Source organism: Colobus angolensis, unplaced genomic scaffold (genome assembly GCF_000951035.1).
Source record: "Colobus angolensis palliatus isolate OR3802 unplaced genomic scaffold, Cang.pa_1.0 Scaffold82, whole genome shotgun sequence".
In the NCBI taxonomy this organism is placed as follows: Eukaryota; Metazoa; Chordata; class Mammalia; order Primates; family Cercopithecidae; genus Colobus; species Colobus angolensis.
This window is the reverse complement of record NW_012122043.1, coordinates 5,676,429-5,698,355: the sequence shown is the minus strand read 5'-3', so window position 1 is coordinate 5,698,355 and position 21,927 is coordinate 5,676,429. Positions and strand designations below refer to the sequence as shown.

At 41.1% G+C, this 21,927-nt stretch overlaps 1 protein-coding gene across 3 annotated transcripts in view; it reads right to left on the bottom strand.

The window, feature by feature from the left end:
- The window catches only part of IQCA1 (IQ motif containing with AAA domain 1), a 166,466-nt gene that overhangs the window by 110,282 nt on the left and 34,257 nt on the right, over nucleotides 1-21,927 (bottom strand). For all 3 annotated transcript variants that reach the window (XM_011929620.1, XM_011929621.1, XM_011929619.1), the window contains exon 6: nucleotides 12,608-12,813. In XM_011929620.1, the coding sequence (XP_011785010.1) occupies nucleotides 12,608-12,813 (206 nt within the window). The remainder of the gene's footprint in view (nucleotides 1-12,607; nucleotides 12,814-21,927) is intronic.

The following is a 21,927-nucleotide window of genomic DNA, read 5'->3' as shown; positions in this document are numbered from 1 at the left end:
CCCAGCAACCCCAGCAACCCCTCCTCACTGACAGGAACAGGTCATTCCCTTTTCTAACTCAGGAATCCAGAAAACTTCAGGAAAACAGACACAGGAGAAAAATTAGGTTAGCAAAATGTTCAGTCATCTACATTTGAATTCACTGCTTATGCACTACTTTGGAAAAGAAGTAATCTTTTACAAGTAGAAACAAGAGTCAGTTGAAGAAAAGGACAACTTTAAGGTCTAGAGGCAAACTTTGAAGATCCCCCAGCCTAATTTGATCAAGTGCTAAATGAATATTTATCACGTTTACAAAACACAAAGGCCTGATTGTTTCTGCTCAAAGCAGCACGTACATGTTGACATACGTCTCCAAACAACACAGAAATTAAGAGCTTGCTAGAACAAACCGAATGGCTCTACATCCAAAGAACAGCTCTGTCCTCCGCCGCAGATGCGTTAAGTACTGTAAAGAACATTCCCAAGTCCTCTTCCCCAGCTACAGTGACTGCAGCAGAGATGCAATAGATTTGAGGTCCTCCACTTTCCCAGGATAGCACCAATTCTAATTTTTTTTTTTTTGAGACAGAGTCTCACTCTGAGGTTGGAGTGCAGTGGTGCAATCTCAGCTCACTGCAACCTCCGTCTCCTGGGTTCAAGTGATTCTCCTGCCAAAGCCTCCTTAGTAGCTGGGATTACAGGTGCCTGCCACCACGCCTGGCTCATTTTTTGTAGTTTTAGTAGAGATGGGGTTTCATCATGTTGGCCAGGCTGGTCTCGAACTCCTGACCACAGCTGTCTCGGCCTCCCAAAGTGCTGGGATTACAAACGTGAGCCACCGTGCCCGGCCCAGTTTTAATTTTTTAGTGGTGTCCTTCCCCTCTTTAGAGTGATTCTCTGCTCTGGATGGCATGCAGGGGGTAGCAGTGACTGCTTAGCCCACGGGTTCTTCAGGTCATGCCCCATTGGCAGCAGCAGGGATCTCGTTTGTCACTTGGATTCCAGTGGGATGGACAGAAAAGCACAATAGAGGGTGTACTGGGACCCAAGGGTGGAACCTGGAACAGCCTACAGGTCCATAAAGAGAAAATCCATTCAGTGTATTTGCCAAAGAGCCCTGAATCTGTCTTTCATCATGACTCGGCGCCTGGATAAACCAAGAGAGCCTAGAGTTGCTGGATGTTCTTAATTTGTTTTACTGTGACGACTGACATCAAAACCTGCAATTTCACGTGAGCGTGCACCTGTCTCTAAGGCCTCAGTGAATAATGCCTGGACCTTAAGTTCTCATCCCACCTCTTCCTCCATTCAACCTAATATATTTTCCACCAAAGCAAACAGCAGAAAAAGTTATTTGCCTTCTCATATGAGTAACTTATACGTGGTTCACATCTCTACAGATCACAGCTGCTTTTGAGAATTTACTAAAAATATAATTACACAAGGAATTCAAAATAATGAGCCTCTAACTCACCTCTCTGTATGTGACCATCAGTCTCCCTCTGTCTTTCTAAAACCTCTCTTTTCATGCTGAAAGTAATTCACGCTCCATGCAGAAAACGGACTATAAAGGGAAAGAATACACACAGCCATGGTCCTCAGAAGATATCTATTGTGAACCTTCAGGTGGCTTCCTTTGATGTCCTTAGAAGTCCTCAGAGAGAACAATTCTGAACTTTCTCTTGAGAAACAATTCCAGTTTTACACAATGCTCGCGTTTCAAAAAGTCTTTACTCACCTAGATTGTAGTTCTCAATCTGACAGTAACTAGGCAGGTTTTTAGCCAAGTTACCCGACTTTTCTGAGTCTGCTTTGTCATCTATAAAATAATTGGGGCAAGCCACAGCCAGCTTTCTCAAATCACGTGATTCTTCTCCTTCTCTCTTTCTCCCCACCTCTGTCTTTTTCTCTTTTCCTTTTAACTACACAGAACCGTCCCTGAGCTCTGCATGAAGATGCTAAGAAGTAGGAGAGCGGCAATTAGGAGTCCGGAAAGACCCGGGTTCCCAGGCAGCACCTAGTGAGCCATGTGACTTTGTGCAACCACCATCTGTTTCCAACAAAATGCTGACCACCTACCACTCCTCTGCAACACGTGGCTGAGGACATTTGTGCTGGCATCCTCAGAAGGAGGAGACCCACTTGGTGTTGTGGGAATCAGAAACCTGAATATTAATTCCAGCTTCACCTGTTACGAGCCATGAGCCCTGAAAAAGCCACTGAGTATGTCTAAGCCTTGGGTTCCCATGACAGCTTTCTGGGGCAGCACCTGGTGCCGTCCCCTTGCCTAGCAGGAGCAGTAGAGAAATGCAAGTTCATCTGAGAGAAAGGACCAGCTTTTAAAGGCGTGACTAGTGAGGGGAGGTGCTGCAGGCCTGAGAGCTCGGAGATACTAGCAGGGAGAGCATCAGGCTGGAGTGGAGGGAGGAATGTGAAGACGTGACATTCTGTCCATTGCCCGAAGCTCTCTGGAGAGTGAGTATGGTCCCTCTCGCTATTTGCGAATTAGCTCTCGAGTTTGACTGGCATCAAGGAATCTGGAGGTCTCCCCAGGTCCCCCAAGCCTTCGAATGACAAAGCTGAACTTGCAGAACTGTACATTGAAAGCGGAGAATTTTACTGCATTTAAGCTGTATCTTAATTTTAAAAATGAAAAAAACCCCGAAAAAACAAAAAAACAATGAAGCATTTCAAGACCTCCTCCAGAAAGAATGTGCATTTGCTGGCAATCTGGAGGCATGCCCTGGAGACTCAAGCATACTGCGTGCTGCTTTTTTCTTTTTTTTTCTTTTGAGTTTGTCTGCCCTGTTATTATCCCCTCAGCTGCACACCCACCCCCACCACTGACAGCCCTTGCTCTCTGCGCCTCCACCACCAGCCAGTCTCTCCTTTTGTAGGTTGGCAATGCAGCATTTTGAGCCACAGAAGCTGTGTACAGCTGTGAATACAAAGGCCCCAGACTCCAGAATAAAAACATGGGGTACTATAGATATGGGAAACATCCAAATTGCAAGTCATTTATTTGAGAATCTGATAGACTTTCTTTTTTTTTTTTTTTTTTTTTTGAGGCGGAGTCTTGCTCTGTCCCTCCGGACTGGAGTGCAGTGGCCGGATCTCAGCTCACTGCAAGCTCCGCCTCCCGGGTTTACGCCATTCTCCTGCCTCAGCCTCCCGAGTAGCTGGGACTACAGGCGCCCGCCACCTCACCCGGCTAGTTTTTGTAGTTTTTTAGTAGAGACGGGGTTTCACCGTGTTAGCCAGGATGGTCTCGATCTCCTGACCTCGTGATCCGCCCGTCTCGGCCTCCCAAAGTGCTGGGATTACAGGCTTGAGCCACTGCGCCCGGCCCGAGAATCTGATAGACTTTCTATAGGTTTAACATGATTACTGAGGGTGTATCTTGTGCCACATATTGTTCTAAGGGCTTTATAATTACAAATCTATATTACTCTACCTATGAGGCAGGTACTATTACTATCCCTACCTCCTTTTTAAGATGAGGAAATGGAGGCACAGAAAGGTTAAATAACTGGCTCAAGGTCACACAGCCTGCAAGTAATAGAGCCGGGATTTGAACCCAGGCAGCCTGGCTCTAGGGCCTCTGCTTCTCTGCATGTGTGTGGCATTTGCAATGCATTTGTTGATTAGAGATACAGAAGACACCATCACATCACAAGACTGAAAGAAGTGGCTGGTCTACACCCTTAGTCAGGCTCGTGTGCTGAGGACCCTGACAACCTCAAGCCCCCGAGTTTTCCCAGGTCACCCCACTTCTGACTGATTATGTGTTAGCTTAAAAGATGGAATGTGGCTACCTAATTTACATCACTTTCAGATTCCTCAAGCTTATGTGAGTTAAAAGGAGTCTGCTAAAATCAAACTAGCAATGCCCCTCAGCCAATGCCAGAGTTGGCACCTGATGGGAGTGGGGTAGAGGGTGGGTGTTTACTCCCTCTGCACTGAAGAATGAGCTGGAAGTCAGGCATATTTTCAACAAATGAAGTAACAAGCGTAGGTGGTGGAGAAATGGCAATGGTCCACAATAGTGCAATTTGGAATTTTCACTTGGAAAGATCGTGAGGCCTAGAATCAGTCCCAGGGTCCAGAGATCACAGCCACTCAGGTGGCTCCGAAGCCCATGGGGAGATGAGGAGAGGCTGCTGCATCTTCAGGGGCAGAAGCCCACAGTCCCGAGGCTGGCTGTGGGCCACGCAGCCCACCTGGCCTTCAGGCTTCTCTGTTATCACCCCAAGGGGCTGGATGAAGTTACAGCTGAGACCCCTTTATGATACTTTAACGTGAAGCTTATTGATACATCCTGAGACCTAGATGGCAGTTCAAGCCGTGAGAAAAACCAATCAGAGCAAGACGTTTTCTGATAACAAGTGTACCCATGACTGCTTTGTCCAATATGGGAGCCACTAGCAACAAGGGGCCATCTAAGCTTAAATTTAAATGAAGTAAAATGAACTGAAATTAAAAATTCAGATCCTTAGTCACCCCAGCCACCTTTCAAGTGCTCAGTGGCCACATGTGGCCAGAGGCTACCACACCAGACAGTGCACATCAAGCATGTTTCCACCACTGCACAAAGTCCTACTGCACAGCCCTGGTCTGGACAAATACAAACGTCTGTAATTTCCTCCATTGTTAAGAATGCTATTCATGAGTGAAAGGGATTATGATGCTTATCTCATAAAGCTGTTGAGAGTTGCAGTAGACACTGAATAATGATCCCTAAAGATACTGAGTGCGAATCCCCAGGGTCTGTAAATGGTCTTGCATATGGAAAAAGGGGTTTTATAGATGTGATTAGATCCATGAGAGGGGGAGATGATTGGGGATTACTCAGGTATGTCCTAAATGCAGTCTTAAGTGTCCTATAAGAGAGAGGTAGAGGGAGATTAGATGCACATAGAAGACGACGAGGTGATGTAACCACAGAAGCAGAGAATAGAGCGATGTGACCACAAGCCAAGGAATGCTGGAAGCCCCCAGAAGCTGGCAGAGGCAAGGAAGGGAGCTTCCGGAGGGAGCATAGCCCTGCCAGCACCTTGATGTCAGTCTCCCAACCTGTGAACTGGGAGAAAATAAATTTCTATTGTTTTAAGCCACCAAGTTTGTGGTAATTTGTTACAATTCAACAGTAAACCAATACAAGGGTTAAATTAGTTAATGTATACAGCACTTCAAATTCCTGGTGTAGAACTGTAGAATGAGTGCTCAGTAACTGTGAGTCTCTATTATTATTATTATTATTATTATTGAATACACACCTAATATATCCAACCACCAAAATGGTTCTAATTACAGGGGAGGCCAGGGGTGGGGTACAGGGAAGGAGCCCACACTTGAGTTGTGACTCTGGGAGGAGGAGACAGGGCCAAAGGTTTAAGTAGAGGGCATCAGTGTTCGCTTGATGAACAACTGAAGCGCCTCCAAACCCGAAGCATGTTCCTTAAATTGCAATATTTGACAAAAATAGCTATCTCAAATTGTTTATTCAGTACAAAGAAAAATAATCCAACTATCACACTATCTGGAAAATTCTAGGTCTATAGAGCTTAAGTATGAAGCAAGAGAAAACACACCAGCGTGGAGGCAGGATGTAAAATCCAAGAGAATTAACTAAAAAACTACAAGAACTAATGTGGGAATTCACTTAGAGATGCACAAACTATATACAAGTCTGCAACCAATCACAAGGAAAACACTGGAAGAAAATCTCATTCAAAACAGAAAATATACACACAAAATGCATACTCTCAGCAAGTAATTTGTGGGGCCCAAGTATTTTATTTGCATCACCTCATTTGACCCCATAGAGTCAGAGAAGTGATACTCAGGGGCTCCCAGCCAGCAAGGGGGCAATCGCTGGCAGAAACCGTGCAATGGGCTGCTGGGACAGTATCGTTTTTCTCACTGTTGCTTTCTTTTCCTCTCTTTCTGGCTTTCCTATAAGCCAGTTTAAAAAAAAAAAGAAAGGCCGGGCGCGGTGGCTCACGACTGTAATCCCAGCACTTTGGGAGGCTGAGGCAGACAGATCACCTGAGGTCAGGAGTTTGAGACCAGCCTGGCCAACATGGTGAAACCCCTTCTCTACTGAAAATACAAAAATTAGCTGGGCATGGTGGCGGGTGCCTGTAATCCTGGCTACTCGGGAGGCTGAAGCATGAGAATTTCTTGAACCTGGGAGGCGCAGGTTGCAGGGAGCCGAGATCGCACCCCTGCACTCCAGTCTGGGCAACAGAGTGAGACTCTGGCTCAAAAAACAGAAAAAGGCCAATGATAAACTGGGAAGTCATTATTGCAATAATTCAAAAGGCTTTGGTGTCTGTAATACATATATAACTACATTTTAGAGACCTAAAGAAAAGAAAAAAAACACCCAAAAGGGAGGCGGATAAATGACTGGGCATTTTACAATGCTTGTGACAAAGAAACCAAAAGATTCTTTAACCTCCCTATTAATACAACGCACACAAATTAAAAGATGACTGAGATACCATTTTTCTTTTATCAATTTGGTAAAATATTTAAAATGATCATAATCAATTAACTAACTAGTGCATCTCCATGCAATCAAAAGTGAGGCCATCAAAACAAAGATGGTTTTCTTTGGAAAAATATTTTAAGGACAAGGGAAAAGTCAATGTTAAATTTTTACAAATTGGAGAAAGGATTCCTGAAACTGTAATTAAAATATATACATGAAAGAAAAGGACTGGAAGGAAATTTATCAAAAAATTTCATGGTAGCGATCGTTACATCCTCACAGATGATTTCAATTTTCCTCTTTAAGCTCTATCTTGTGAATGCTCTACAGTGATCACTACTTTTAACATTGGGGAAAAAAACTTCATGTACAATAATGTAAACATTGAATTAAAAAACAAATAACCCCTTTTGGCAACTATAAGTGCTAATTCAATGAGATAAGCATAAGTATTCCGAATCGTGGGAGTGCATATTAACTGTAGCTTTTAAGAATTTGTTGAGCCGTCATTGTGTGTCCTATTGGAATTTATCCTGAGGACTGGCCATGTTTCATGTTTCAAAAGACAATATTTGCTTTTTATTTGCCTTTGATTTAAAAAAGCAAGGAAAGGGATTTTATCAAAGTCAATCAGATAAGTGTAATCCAATTAAGGAAAATAAATTCACTCTTGACCTTCCATTACTTCAAAAAGAGGCATTTTTACATCTTTGTGAAGTCTGCACAGCACACCCATGAGGATAACTCTAACTGGCCTCCAAACTGTCAGGTCAAGGACACCGGATAAAGTGTTCTCAAGGGACAGGCCAGTGAGGGTTGGATCTTCAAAGGGTGCTCATAAACCCTGGGACAACTGAGAAGGCGCTCCTGGGATGACATCCAGAGCTGCTCCCGTCTCCCATGACCCTGCCGGGACCTCAGGTGGGGAAGCAACTCACATCCATGGCCAGCCCTGTCTCCCTACCCTTTGGTCAAAAGATGGTTGCCACGGGTGTCCAAGGTATTATATTCATTGACGTTTCTAAAATCAGGGTGTCTTAAAAACGTAAAATCAACCCAAATAGATGGCCTTTCTTTTTCCTTACATATATGTTTTAGTGGTTTTTATTATAAATATAAATATAACACTTATTTTCTCTACTTCTAACAGTAGAGAAAAATATGAAACAAAAAGTAACCCTACCACTCTAGCCCCTAGAAGTAGCCATGCTGACAGTTTCTGGTGTATCCTTCCTGAAGTTTCCATCCATCTGCAAATATATATTTATTTTATTTATTTATTTTTTGAGCTGGAGTCTTGCTCTGTCGTCCAGGCTGGAGTGCAGTGGTGCATTCTCGGCTCACTGCAACCTCCAGCTCCTGGGATCAAGCAATCCTCTCACCTCAACCTCCTGAGTAGCTGGGATTACAGTCACCCGCCACCAAGCCCAGCTAATTTTTGTATTTTTAGTAGAGATGGGGTTTCACCATGTTGGTCCAGGCTGGTCTCAAACTCCTGACCTCAGGTGATCTGCCCGCCTCAGCCTCTCAAAGTATTGGGATTACAGGTGTGAGTCACTGTGCCCGGCCTGCAAACATAGATTTAATAAGTTAAATGTGTTTGTGAATATATATACACACGTATATATATGTATATATACACATATATATACATATATACTATATATACACACACACATATATATACACATATATATAAATATTTTAGCATATTTGGGGTTACAGTTGTACATAGTGCTTTCAACTTGGTTTTGCCACTTAGTAATAAATTAGATTTTACTCTGTCTATATGAAAGTAAAGAATCATTTCATTTACAGAAAATATATTTTTGAATACCTATTCTTTGACACACGAGAAAATGGGGGAAGTTCCTGATAAGGGAAATTCATGAACATTGAGCACAGAGCATATAATCCTTGTTAGCTATGGAAAGGACAGTTTTAGGTGTACAACAAAGTGATTTAATCAGAAGACTTAAATCTTTTGAAACAATGCCTTTCTACCTGCATTTCCATGATTGCAACTGCACAAAATCATCCCAAGTATATTTTTTCCAGACCCAATTATGTAATTGAATAAGAATGAAAAACTGTAATACCACTGGCTTGCACCATTCACTGCTTATTCATGAAATTTATATACCAGTTCCACCCTGCTAGCAGGCACAGTCTTAATGGGACCTGCAGTTTACATGGGAGGGGGGCATCTGAGTGAGCAGTGGCCACAGTCTGGGAGAAATGAGAGTGGCCCGCACTTAAGGGGTCTAAGCACCCTTCATCTGTTCACAACTCCGTGAAACAGGGACGATTCTTGTCCTCATATCACAGATAAGAAAACCTACGCACAGAGAAGCTAAGTGACTTGCCCAAGCTTACACAGCCATTTTGCAGGAAGCAATGACTCCAGTTTGCATTCCTAATCATTGTGCCAAACTGCCTGGAGGAGCAAAGTGGAGGGGCTCTCAGAGCTCAAGGAGGAGACGGAAGGAACCTGGGAGGGAATGATCAGGGGGCTTTCATCACAAGTCACTCTCAACTTGAACAACAACTCAGTGGGGCAGCACGGTGAGGGAAGGAAAGAGAGGAGTGAGGGTAGGGACCCTGAGTCCTTGGGACCCATCCTGTAAGGGCCTCAGTCAAAGAGCGGGGTGAATGTTGAGACCGTAGCAGAAGCCCCAGAGTGGCTGAGGAGAATCTGTGAACTTCGAGGCAGGGCTCATCTTCCCACCTGGGCAGCATTTTCGATGGTAGCAAAATGGAGGGGACCTGATGGATAGGCCCCTGAGACATGGGCCTGGCACCACCTATGTTCATGGGGGAGAACCAGCAGCCAGCAGAGCTGGGGTCAGACCCAAGAGGCTTGGACTGTGGGTGGCCAGTGCCTGGGGACAAGTGGCAGAAACCATGGGCTGCAAAGGAAGCCCCCAACAGACCAGGTGGGCCGGACCAGCACAGCCACACATGGCTGCAGAAACCCACCAGGGACTGGGTGCAGTGGCTCACACCTGTAATCCCAGCACTTTGGGAGGCCGAGGCGGGTGGATTACTTGAGGTTAGGAGTTTGAAACCAGTCTGGCCAACATGGTGGAGCCCTGTCTCTACCAAAAATACAAAATTAGCCTGGTATGGTGGTGTGCACCTGTAATCCCAGCTACTCAGGAGGCTGAGGCAGAAGAATCACTTAAACTTGGGTGGCGGAGGTTGCAATGAGCCGAGATCACATCACTGCACTCCAGCCTGGGTGACACGGCGAGACTGTCTCAAAAACAAACAAACAAACACAAAACAAAAAACCACCAGGGTATGAAATGGTGTGCCTGGCACTCTTTGCCCCAGCTGCCAGCTGTTAGTGTAAGGACATGGAATTTCCTTTTACAGTCAGATGCAGTAAGGAGAAGAAAAATGGGGCAAGATTCTTGAGAGAGAGACATTTAAATTGACTTCAAATTTACCCACGAGAGAGAGTTAACCTGAAAGAGACTACTTCAAACCAGAAGACACAAAGTCACCTATAGTTGGCAAATGCAAGTCTCCCCCCCCCACTGCTTTTTAAAATTATTTATTTATTGTCTTTTTTACTGTGACCCATTTTTGATGAAGATGCAAGTCTTATACCATGAGCAGGAGTGGGAGTCTGAGAACGATGGTAGTGATTGGAAAACTGGGTTTTGGTATTCTGGATAACAGAACATGATTATTTTAAAGAACGAAAGCACTGGTATTTTTGCTGATATACTACCATTACCGTGATATATTTCTAACAGCTTTATGGAGGCCTGAGTGATATACAATAAACTGATCATCTTTCAAGGATAGAATTTTATAAGTTTTGACAAACGTATGCTCTCATGAAACCATCCCCAGAAAGCAAGGAGGAAAGTGATGTTTGAGAAAGGAGGGCTATGTGCACATCGATACCATCTGCTCAATTAACGCAGCCCTCTGTCTCCGTTCATCATCATCAGTACAGAATTTACACAACACCAAATTCCTCATTTTAAATACCCCCTCATTCAAAATATCCCATTTTGCTATAAAATATCTCTGATAAATATGACATAGAAAGAAAACCTCACAAATGTAATCAATTTTGAATTTTTAAAAGTCATCACTTTTAAAATTGTATTGTAGGAAAGGAGGGAACTCTCAGTCAAAAGCATGTCATCGTTATGCCAAACATTCGTGAAGAAACTTTGGTATAAAACTGAAGTATCATTGAGGAGATAGTGTATTAGGATCCCACATAAAGTTAATACAAGAAGTTTATAGTACTTTAGATTTTTGTAAATCACTGTAAAAGTAATTGATATGTATTAGATACCTATTGCTGCATAACAAGTCATTCCAAGCCTTAGCAGCTTGAAACAACAAACACATACTGCATCACAGTTTCTGTGGGTGGGGAACTAGATGTGGCTCAGCTGGGCACCTCTGCCTCAAGGTCTCTCACAAGGCTGCCATCAAAGTGCTGGCGGGGACTGTGGTCTCATCTGATGGCTCACCTGGGTCAAGGGGATTCACTTCCAAGTCTATGCCTGTGGTTGGTGGGTAGCATTTAGTTCTCAGGCTGCTGGAGGGGGGCCCTCAGCTTCTCAATGGCTGTTGCTCGGGAGCCTCCCCCAGCTCCCTGCCATGTGGGCCTCTCCACTGGGCAGCGGACACTATGGTGGCTGACTCCTCTAAGCCAGCAAGGGAAAAGGCAAGTGAGAGAGCAGGAAAGGCAAGCAGGATGAAGGTGATATCCCATCACTCTAGCCGTATCCTTGTCTTTGGAAGTGAGTTACTAGGTATACCTTACACTTCAGGGGAGGGATCACTGGAGGCCAGCTTAGAGGCTGCCTGCCACAGATATCTTTTAATAGAATCTTTTGAGAGAAAGTTCGATTTTTCTACTGCCAACATTTAAATTCTCTGGTCCTGATGAGCTAACCACAGTTGGCGTCAGAACATCTCGAGACCTGATGTGATATGATGCAATACCCTATCAAGAAAACAGATGGCCAAGTCTGCCTTCTATGGCTCCTGGGATTTATCATAACAATCTGCCCTCTTTTCTTCCCTTCTTGAAATAAAATTGATTTACAAAACTCTTCTAATTAGGTTACCAACAAAGTGTTCTGCTGTGTAGAAAAATTCTCTGATGAATACCGTTTAAAAATCATCTTTTGTAAACAAGTTTTAACTCATTTAACGTTTCATTTAAGAGCATTAAAGAACACCCTTAAATATGAATACGCCTGGAGCCTTGTCCCCAAAACTACCTATCTACCCATTTGATAAAGTTTGGATGCCCCCTCCAAATCTCATGTTGAAATGTGATCCCTAGCATTGGAGGTAGGGCCTGGTGGGAGGTGTCTGGGTCATGGGGGCAGATCCCTCATGGCTTGGTGCTGTCCTTGCTATAGTGAGGGAGTTCTTGCAAGATCTGGTTGTTTAAAAGTGTGTGGCACCACCCCCCACTGCCAACCCCGCACTCTCTCTTTTGCTCTTGCTCTTGCCATTTGACACGCCTTCTCCTGCATCACCTTCCACCATAAGTTGAGTTAAGGCTCCCCAAGGCAAACAGGAGCAGATACCAGCACCATGCTTCCCATAAAGCTTGTAGAGCCTTGAGCCAATTAAGTTTCTTTTCCTTAGAAATTATCCAGCCTCAGATATTTCTTTATAGCAATGCAAGAACTACATAACACACCATCATTTCAAGGAAACCTGGTGGCCAGGTGTCAAGTCCCAGGAATCAGCAGCTGCCTCAAAGCATTATGACCGAGAGGGACCATGATCGAGAATCTCAAGCTTCTTACAAGTAGAGAGGCTGGCTAGATGCCGGAAGGGAAGGTTGTTTCCGGGTCCCGTGGCTTTCGGACAGACCTGGCACGTGAGGTCCTGCCATCCTGGGGCTACGTCATGCACCCATTATATTCCAAGCCATGTGGTCACAGAGGCACTATGTGGGCCGTTTTTCCATATTTAAAAAAATTAATTTCTGAATTCTTAGCCTTGGCATTTCACACTTCTAAAACGAAGCCAAGAAAACTCATATCAATATGCTTCTGTGCTTAAAAACATACAATAACCTCAGACACTAAAGAACAGACTGCCTGGACATATCACGACGTAGCTCATGTTCACCTGCATTCAATGAACCAATGCCGGATCTGGTCTTGAAGGTTCTCCTTGATGTCCAGGCCTTCAATCAACTTTAGGTCATTCTTGATGGTAACCAGGGCTTCCCTGTAGTCCTCTTCATGCTTCATCTGCACCTCGTTCCGCAGGCGGTCCACCTTTTCAGCCTGGATTACTGTAGCACTGACTTCATTAAAGAGAGGAGGTGGATTCTGAAAATATATACAAACAAAAAGGTTTGAGGTCATAAAAGTTACAGAGCTGGCAAAAATATCAGAAACGAAACAAATGTGTTAATATCTTCCATAGTGTCCTAGCAAAGGCAAATAAGGAATACAAGCATCCAGAGGAAGCAAAGCTAACTGAGTGCATTTACTCAGTGTATTTAATCCAAAGTCCCTGACGTAATGCTTTGTGTTCTTTTGTTTTGAAGTTTTCAGCTTCAATATGTTTGAGGTTTCTCTCTTGTCAACAACATAGATCTGGATTTTAAAAACTCAATCTGAGAATTATAGGAAAGAAAAATTTTATTCATTGTATAGAAGAAACATTTGGAGATAATCTTCTTAAGTTTCTTATCTAACACACTTTCTTGTTTTTTTGTTTGTTTGTTTTGTTTTGTTTTTTTCCTTTCCTACCTTCTGCTAGATTTATGGAGTTAGTTTTGTTCATTCTTATCATGTAGTGGTTTAAAAATTATACATCTTATTTTAATCTTCTACTGGTTATCTTAAAATTTTAACATGTTACTTAACATCTATATTTCTATCTGTCTAGAATTTATCATAATCTACAGCTTCTTTGAACAAGTATAGGACCTATGCCTGTGTTCACTTTTCTTCCCACAACCTCTCATTTTATAATATCATAGACTGTAATTAATTTTGAAAAGATGTGTTTACATTTAACTATGAGATGTCCTGGTTTCTCTGTTTACCCTTGCATCAGTCCATTTTTGCACTGCTATGAAAGAATACTGGAGGGTAGGTAATTTATAAGGAAAATAAGTTTATTTTGGCTCATAGTTCTGCAGGCTGTATGAGAAGCATGGTGCCAGCATCTGCTTGGCTTCTGGTGAGGCCTCAGGAAACTTACAATCATGGCGGAAGATGACAGGGAGCCAGTGCCTCACGTGGTGAAAGGGAGCAAGAGAGAAAGAAGGGGAGGTCCCAGATTCATATAAAAAACCAGATCTTGTGTGAACTGAGAGAATTCGCTTATCACCAAGGAGATGGTGCTAAGCCATTCATGAGAGATCTGCCCCCATGATCCATCACCTCCCACTAGGCTCCACCTCCAACATTAGGAATCACATTTCAACACAAGATTTGGAGGGGACAAACATCCAAACCATATGACCCTTGTTCTTCTTTTTTGTCTTCAGTTTTCATTTTGCTGAAGTATGTCCTTGAGTGTAACTTTCAGAATGAATATGTACAGCCATAAATATTATAAGGACTTGCATTTCTAAGGATGTCTTCATTTGGTCCCTCCCACTTGAATGGCATTTTGGTAGTTCCTTTGAGGAATTCTACTTCTAATATGTCGAGTTTCCAGCTCCTTTTTTGCAAACGGAACTGTTGTTCCTTTGCAAGTAAGCTCTTTACCTCCCTGAAAGTATTTATAATGTTTTACTCTTAAGAGTTTTGAAAGTTCATCAAAATGTATCTAGGTGTAGACCTTTCTTCATTCATTGTATTCTCCTTTGGTAGGTCTATTCAATATAAAGAATTACCTTCAACTCTTCAAGTTTTCCTTCTATTATTTCTTTCTCTCCATTTCCTTGTCTGCAGTAAACATTAGATAAATGCCAGACCACCAGATTGATCTTTCATGACTCTGGGCTTTTATATTTTCCATTTGTCTATTTGCACTAGGTGATAGTGCAAATAGGAGAAAAAAATCACTATGTTATAGTGCAGATAGGAGATTTCTTTAGCTTTATCTTCCAGAACCAATTTGATTTTCAGTTATGCGTACCATTTGGATTATTTAAATTTTGGAGTGGTTACTGTTGTTGTTTTAATTTTGGGCATGCTCTTATATTCCCAGAATAGTTTCTTATTTTATACTTGTTCCTTTCTTATTTTTTGTAGTCACTATGGTGAACACTGTTGTGATTCTTGTCATTAGGACAGGCCGTACCAATAGCTAAGTGGGTGAAATCCAGGAATACTAGGGAGCTCTGGAGTAAAGAAATGTCCAAGGGTAAGAGAACAACGTTAAAGTCCATTTTGAAAGCTGTGAAACAAGAATATGACAAAATTCAAGACCCTGTTTACAAAAGACATTAGCAAAACTATAAACTTAAATCAATTACTTCGAAAAAATCGTTATCTTAAAGATTCAATTCATGTCTTGAACTAAAATTTTGAACGAATTAGTTAAATGTAACAAAAATGTACACACACATATACACACACTCTCAAAGAAATACCTATGAACCTCTGGAGGTGGGAGGGATTTCACAATGAAGATGTCGTTAAAATACAGTGTCCACTCACCCCATACAGTCAGTGAAAAGGGAAAAGGAAACCACATATATCATACTTTGTAAATATATGCATTAGAAAATCCTAAGGAAATTTGAGCCAATTTTCTAAGTTTAGTAGAATGAGAACAAACAACTTTTCTTTTTTGGAGACAAAGTCTCACCCTGTCACCCAGGCTGGAGTACAATGGCACAATCTCAGCTCACTGCAACCGTTGCCTCCTGGGCTCAAGCAATCCTCCCACCTCAGCCTTCTGAGTAGTGGGAGTACAGGTGCATACCACCACACTTGGGTGATTTTTTATACTTTTTGTAGAGATGGGGTCTTGCCGTGTTGCCCAGGCTGGTCTTAAACACCTAAACTCAGGCAACTCACCCACCTCTGCCTCCTAAAGTGCTGGGATCACAGGGGTGAACCACCGTGCCCGGCTGAGAAAATACAACTTTTATGATGCTAGAAGAAAAACCCTACTTTTTAAAGTAATATAAAAGCAAATATAGAATGAGAATTACAGAAGCATTTTAAAGAACAATGTTAAAAACAAATGATCATTAATTGCCTCAATAAAGGTGCTCAAAAGCATGACTTTTCTTTATATTATATATTTTGTGTCAAAACTGAACAGTAGGAATTTCCTTTATATTATCATTAAAATATTCAATTCTTATATCGTCCAGGTAATGTTTTTCATTCCTAGTGTTTACATCTTAAGTGTGTAAGACATATAGCATAAATTCATATAGAGACTTTAATCTCTCCAATGGCTAATTTAGTTTTCATGGAGATGTTGAAATGGATCTCTGCAATAAACGACCCAAATTTTTTTTTGCCTCTGATGAAAGTGTAAAATTGTTTTGAAGTCTTGTATTAATAATGACACAATTATCTACCGTGTAATGTATCATCTGGTGTTGCTGTTCTCCAAATCATGTTGTTCCTGTCGTTATTTGTAGATTTCCTTCATAGATGTATACAGACAAACTATATTTTACCTGAGTCTTTTCTCCTTTCATCCCTAAAAACGAATGAATGAGCAAGTGATTCTAATTTGTGTCTTGTCAACAGCCCTATATGAAATGTCCAAGAAACTTCCTAATACTTCCACAATCCATGAGTGCAACAAAACACTCAGCTGTCACTGGATTTTCCTAATAGCCCCTTGGCATGGTTCCTGTCTTACATATTCCCGTACTGTGTTTCTTTATTCATGTCCACATCTATTTTTATTTCATTTTATTTTTATTTATTTATTTTTTGTGTGAGACAGAGTCTCACTCTGTTGCCCAGGCTGGAGTGCACTGGCACGATCTCGGCTCACTGCAAGCTCCACCTCCCAGGTTCAAGTGATTCTCCTGCCTCAGCCTCCTGAGTAGCTGGGACTATAGGAGTGCACCACCACGCCCAGCTAATTTTTGTATTTTTAGTAGAGACGGGGTTTCACCATGTTGGCCACACATCTATTATTTGAGGTAAGAATGAGGACATGACTATCCTACTGAACAGATGAGGAAACAGAGGTTCAGAACTCAGGGACTTTCCTGTCATTCCACGTTAATGAAGAATCCAGCAACGAGGCTTCCCGGCTCCTTTAGTGCTGTGTTTCTCCTATTACACCATGCTGTGCTGTTAATATGAGTGTATTCATGCATGTTTCTTGATATAGACTTTCTCTGACAAAAATACATTTGGGTCATTTGTGGCTCCTTTCTCTGGTTGCTTTTGAATTTAAAGGTTATAACATATTTAGGTCCTATGTTAATGAGCAGCTTTTCCTTTGGGCTAAAACATCTTTTCCTCTTTAGCAACTTTGGTCATGTGGAATTCAAATTTGTTAACTCACTGCATAAACAGCAACTCATTTAAAAATAAATTACAAATATTAAAGGGAGATAGAGAACACGATAGTATACTATATATTGAAATACATCAGCTGTAGAATAATGCATCTTAATGAAGGCTTCCCATGTGAATAAACCATTATATTTACAAGCTTTCCATAGTTAATGACCCAGAACTGGATAACGAAACCTACATTTATAGCAAGGTCCTCTGTCAGCAAAAATATACATATTAATAATTGATGTTGCTGTAAAAATAGGACATAATGTGATGCCTCCTGAGTTTGTGGGGAAATAGGACTACATGGTCCATTAACTTAAAATGCTTTATCTAATGTTTGATGGGCTTTGTCTTTAAAAATCCTTCTTCAAATTAGTAAGAGAAAATGGACATTTGTCCAAATGCAAGTCTGTTCAATTTACCAGCTGCAAATATACTTGCAAATAAGTGACTGAATTCTGTTAACTTTCTGGGGCAGCTCACTGTCTTGCCGGATTGTGCTCTTCGTGGCGCTTTGTTGTTACCGAAGGCAAAGAAGGAGCAGGGTAGACATCTATTCCCAGCAAATGACCATCCTGTGAAATTTCTTGCCATCGTCAATGCAGAGATTGATGAGCACCGCGGCGCCCCCTGGATGCCTCAGTGTTCATTAGGAAGCACTTAGAGGCGCGGGTTCGGTCAGATCATTGGGCTCGCCGCATGCCGTGGCTCTAATTTTGCACATGGAAGACCTCACGCTGCGGAACGCACCGCTCCTTAGTTGGTTCATTTCAAGATCACGCGAAGAGGGAAGTGTTCTTTAGTTTATTAAAATCAGCCATTTTGTTTCATCATTTCATTTCAGAGTAATATATCTATATTTATGTATCTGTGTGTATACAATATACCTACTCATAAAGATGAGCCCAGCAGGAGAAGTGAAGAAAGATAGTACGGATAGCTAGAGCTGACGGTTTGCTTCTACCCTCTGCTCAGAGTATAGTTATGGTAAATCTTTATCTTAGATGCAACAATTTTAGTGGCACAAAACTATTAAAGAATAAAAAATGTTCTAGCCTGTTAAGCCTAGTTTCTGGAAAAAAATTTAGTATGTAAAAAAAACAGCTTTATTAGGAACTGGGTTATAAGAGGTCTAGTTGTGCTTATAATTAATTAGTGGTGGGCTTTTCATCTGTTACCCTTGTGCACTACTTTCTTTAAACATATATTAAATAAACACTTTGATGGCATTTATGGTTTGCTAGGCACTATTTTACGTGGTTGAAAAGTATTAACTCCCTTATTTCTCAACACAGCCTTATGCTACTAGGTAGCATTATTATCTTCATCTTTATATGAGAAAATTGAGGCACAAAGAAGTCAAGGAACTTGTCCAGGGTCACACAGCTAGGAAGTGGCTAGGGCTTTGGCCTGAGGCATCTATTTCTGGAGTCTCTGTTCTTACTCTCCGTGCTTTGCTGTCTCTCTCTGCTGATAGGTTTCCTCTGACTTAAAAAATTTATGGGTACTATAGACCACACTTTTATAAAAAATGTGCATTTGTAATTGCAATACCGCTGAATTGCCTTGCAAAGAGGCTGGGCTATTTACTCTCCCCTCACAAGAAGTGCATGACAATGTCTGTGCTTCTATACCTTGCCAATATTGTAACGTTAACTTTTTTGATCTTTGCTAACTTAAATAGGTAAAAGATGGCAAGTTAAGAAGCATTTTTGAATTATGAATGATGTGAGCATCTAAATGTATGTTAATAATCTATTTAAAAAATTAACAGCTAACACGTAGTGCTTACTGTATGCTACTACTGCCAGACACTAGTTTAAATGCCTTACAGATAGCAATTTCTTTAATGCTTAATACAAATCTATGAGCTAGGAGTTATTACTGCCTCCATTTTACATGTATAGAAACTGTGGCACAAAGGGGTCAAGGTGCCAGCCCAAGTTCACACAGCTAGAAAATAGTCGAACTAGAATCTGAACCCAGGTAGGTTGGCTCCAGGGTTCTTGACCTTAAGGGCTTTAAACTGCTGCATTACATCACTTTGCAATGAGCCCTCATATTAGATAAGTAAAGGCAGATGTTCTGCCCTAGAATGTAGACAAAGGAGTCCTGGGCTCAGGGAACAAACAGGAGGGTAAAGAAGAGAATTCTTTTCGTCATTTAGTCTCTGATGATCTGGAGACCTGAGACAAGAATAAAACTGCATCCCAATACGAAGGAAAAACTAAAAATAAAACCAAAAGTTCCCAAGTAACCAGATTGCAAAATCCCACGTAATAGAAAAGAAAACGGTGACTTTTCCTTTTTATCCCCAAAGCCTCCTGAAGTGGCCTTTTGAAACCACAGATGCTTCCAGGCGTCCTTCTTGAAATTCTAATCTCCCCACTCAGGTGTCTGACGGCCCTGCAGACACAGTTGCACAGGATACCCTGCTTGTTGTGTTTGCAGACCTTTTGCTGGTGCAAAAACACAAGCTGTGTGCACAGGTAGCACCATTTTTGCCTCCACAACTCCCCCCTGCAGCTAGCTACAGTAGCCGCAGATGAGATTTAAACCCTATGGGCTACTCCAAACCCTTTGCTTTACAGGATCATATTTTTAACAGACTACATTTTCGGTTCATAACTTCAGCAGTATATGATGACAAAGGCCAGGATGTTTTATAGTTTGAACTCAGTTGCACATGTATTTTACACAACAATTTATTTATTTTGAATTTTTTTTTTGTTGCACGAAATTATTTTGTGTTTTGTTGCATGAAAAGTTGTAGTTCTTGATAGTTTTCCACTGTATGAAATCAGTCAGATATCGTGACAACATACTATAATTTTTCAAGATAATTAACATCAGCCAGCATTCCATGATGGCATATCTTATTCCAAGCTCCAGGCTAGACCATTTTCCTTCAGTCTGTCATAAGGGTCTCCTAACAGCATCTCTGTGAAATAGGTAGCACTCTCCTGCCCTTACAGAAGAAGAAACTGAGGCTCACTGGTAAGTATGCCACTCAAAATCCTTCCACTGGCACACTGCAGAGCCGGGCTTTGAGCCTAGCTCTGTCTGCCTGGGAAGCGCACACTCCCAACTGTCCTCCGACCCCACGCCTGGTTCTCCCTCAATGCAGGGGAGCAGGCCTTCAACGCTGGTGCCTGGAAACTCACACTCGTTTCCAAGGTGCTGCTTCCTTCCCAGGACATGTAGGGAACAGCCCTTTTGCATTTAAAAAGTGTAACAAAACAAAAACAAAGCCAAACAAAAACCCACAAATCACAGCGAATCGATTTTTTGAGAATTTTTTAAAAAATAAAAACAATCAAAGATCATCTGCAGCAAATATGATGAATAATGCACATGACCAAGCTAGACTACATAGTTTCATTTCATTTTGAAATGAAAGTGTGATCATCAAAGAGAATTTCATTTAGATTCTTTGCTCACTTTGGCTTTGACAGCAATTCCCAAAGAGGAACTCCATGTTCTGAGGGCAACAAAAGCAGTTACAATATGCACAGAGCTTTCCCAAACGGAGTCTCGGGAGAGGGCCATGCTCATTTGGGCGCCCAAGCTCGTACTTGAGGTTAGTTGTTAATAAGGAAGAAATGGAATGTATTGGCCAAAAAATAGTTTAGAATACAGCTTGCTTCATGTTAGAATGGGAAAGTGAACAGGGTTTTATGGTGCTTTTAGGATTCCGTAGATGCGTTTAAAAGTGACAGGTCTTCCTTTTTAATAAGTGTTTCCCCAGTGTTCTTTATTATAATGCAAACATTGATAGCTTCAGGGTCACATAAAATATATGATGGTCATGACTGTAGGACAAATTATTTCAAAGGGATCCACAAAATGAAATGTATTACAATCATTAAGTTTCCTTCTACTTGATCCACTCCATTGGCTCTGCCAATTAAAATAACTGCACATAAATTTTAGAGTGCTATTTATTTTTCTTTGTATTTTAGAATATAAATATTTAAAATGGCAATATCCAAAAAAAGATAATTTATATGACAATGGTAAAAGAAACATTTGGTCAGGAATTGAAGGCATGACGATGTCTCTTGCTCTAATTTTGGTTTCAGTTACTAAATGGTCACTCCTAGAAATATTCCAAGCCTCTCCTAAAGATACAAATACGGTTTAGATCAGATAAGTCAACGGTTTCTACATTGGTATAGTGCAACAAAATGAAATAATAAAAAATACATTTTAAAATGAGTAGGTAATATCTTAACCAGTGATATAGTGGAAAATATATTCAATTGCAAACATTTCTTGGATTTAGGGTAATAGATTTTGGATTTTTAAAAATGGTTTCCAGCCAGTGAACAGAAGATAACATTCTTTTAAAAATTGAATCCATGTATCTCTCAATGGTGTAGAATTTCAATAGAATATGTAATGCCAAGTGAAGACATACTCAAGAAAAAAAAAAAAGCAAACTGAAGAAAGTCACATTGAATACAAAACACACGTTATTCTCTTTATACCAAACTGTGTATTGCCGAAAAAATTAATACAAACTTCATTCATTTGAGCTGAGTACATGTAAATTACAAAATAACACTAAAAGAAAGTTAAAAACATGTAATTCTATCTTTGTATGGTATCAGTGTAAGCTAGTAAGACTTTAGCGTAGACAAACTGTTTGAACATTGCCTAAGTTCCTAGTGTGTGGCACAGCATAGGTGTTCAGTAAATGTAAACTGAATTAAATAAAATGGAAATCTAATTAAATAGAAGTTGTTGAATCCCAACTGATTCTAAAGTAAAATTTCATGTTAAACTTAGATTGTATTAGATTAAATCTTTTGACTTATAATTTAATTTTTAAAGTAGAAAACTGGATGTAACAATTGTTTTTATAATTACATTCTATATCCATGTGTCTCTTACGGGTGTTGAACAGAGAAATACTAACATATCATCATGTACCCACCTACCCATATACACCAAACAATCTGGAGATCTTAGGGGAAAAATCTATGAAACTCT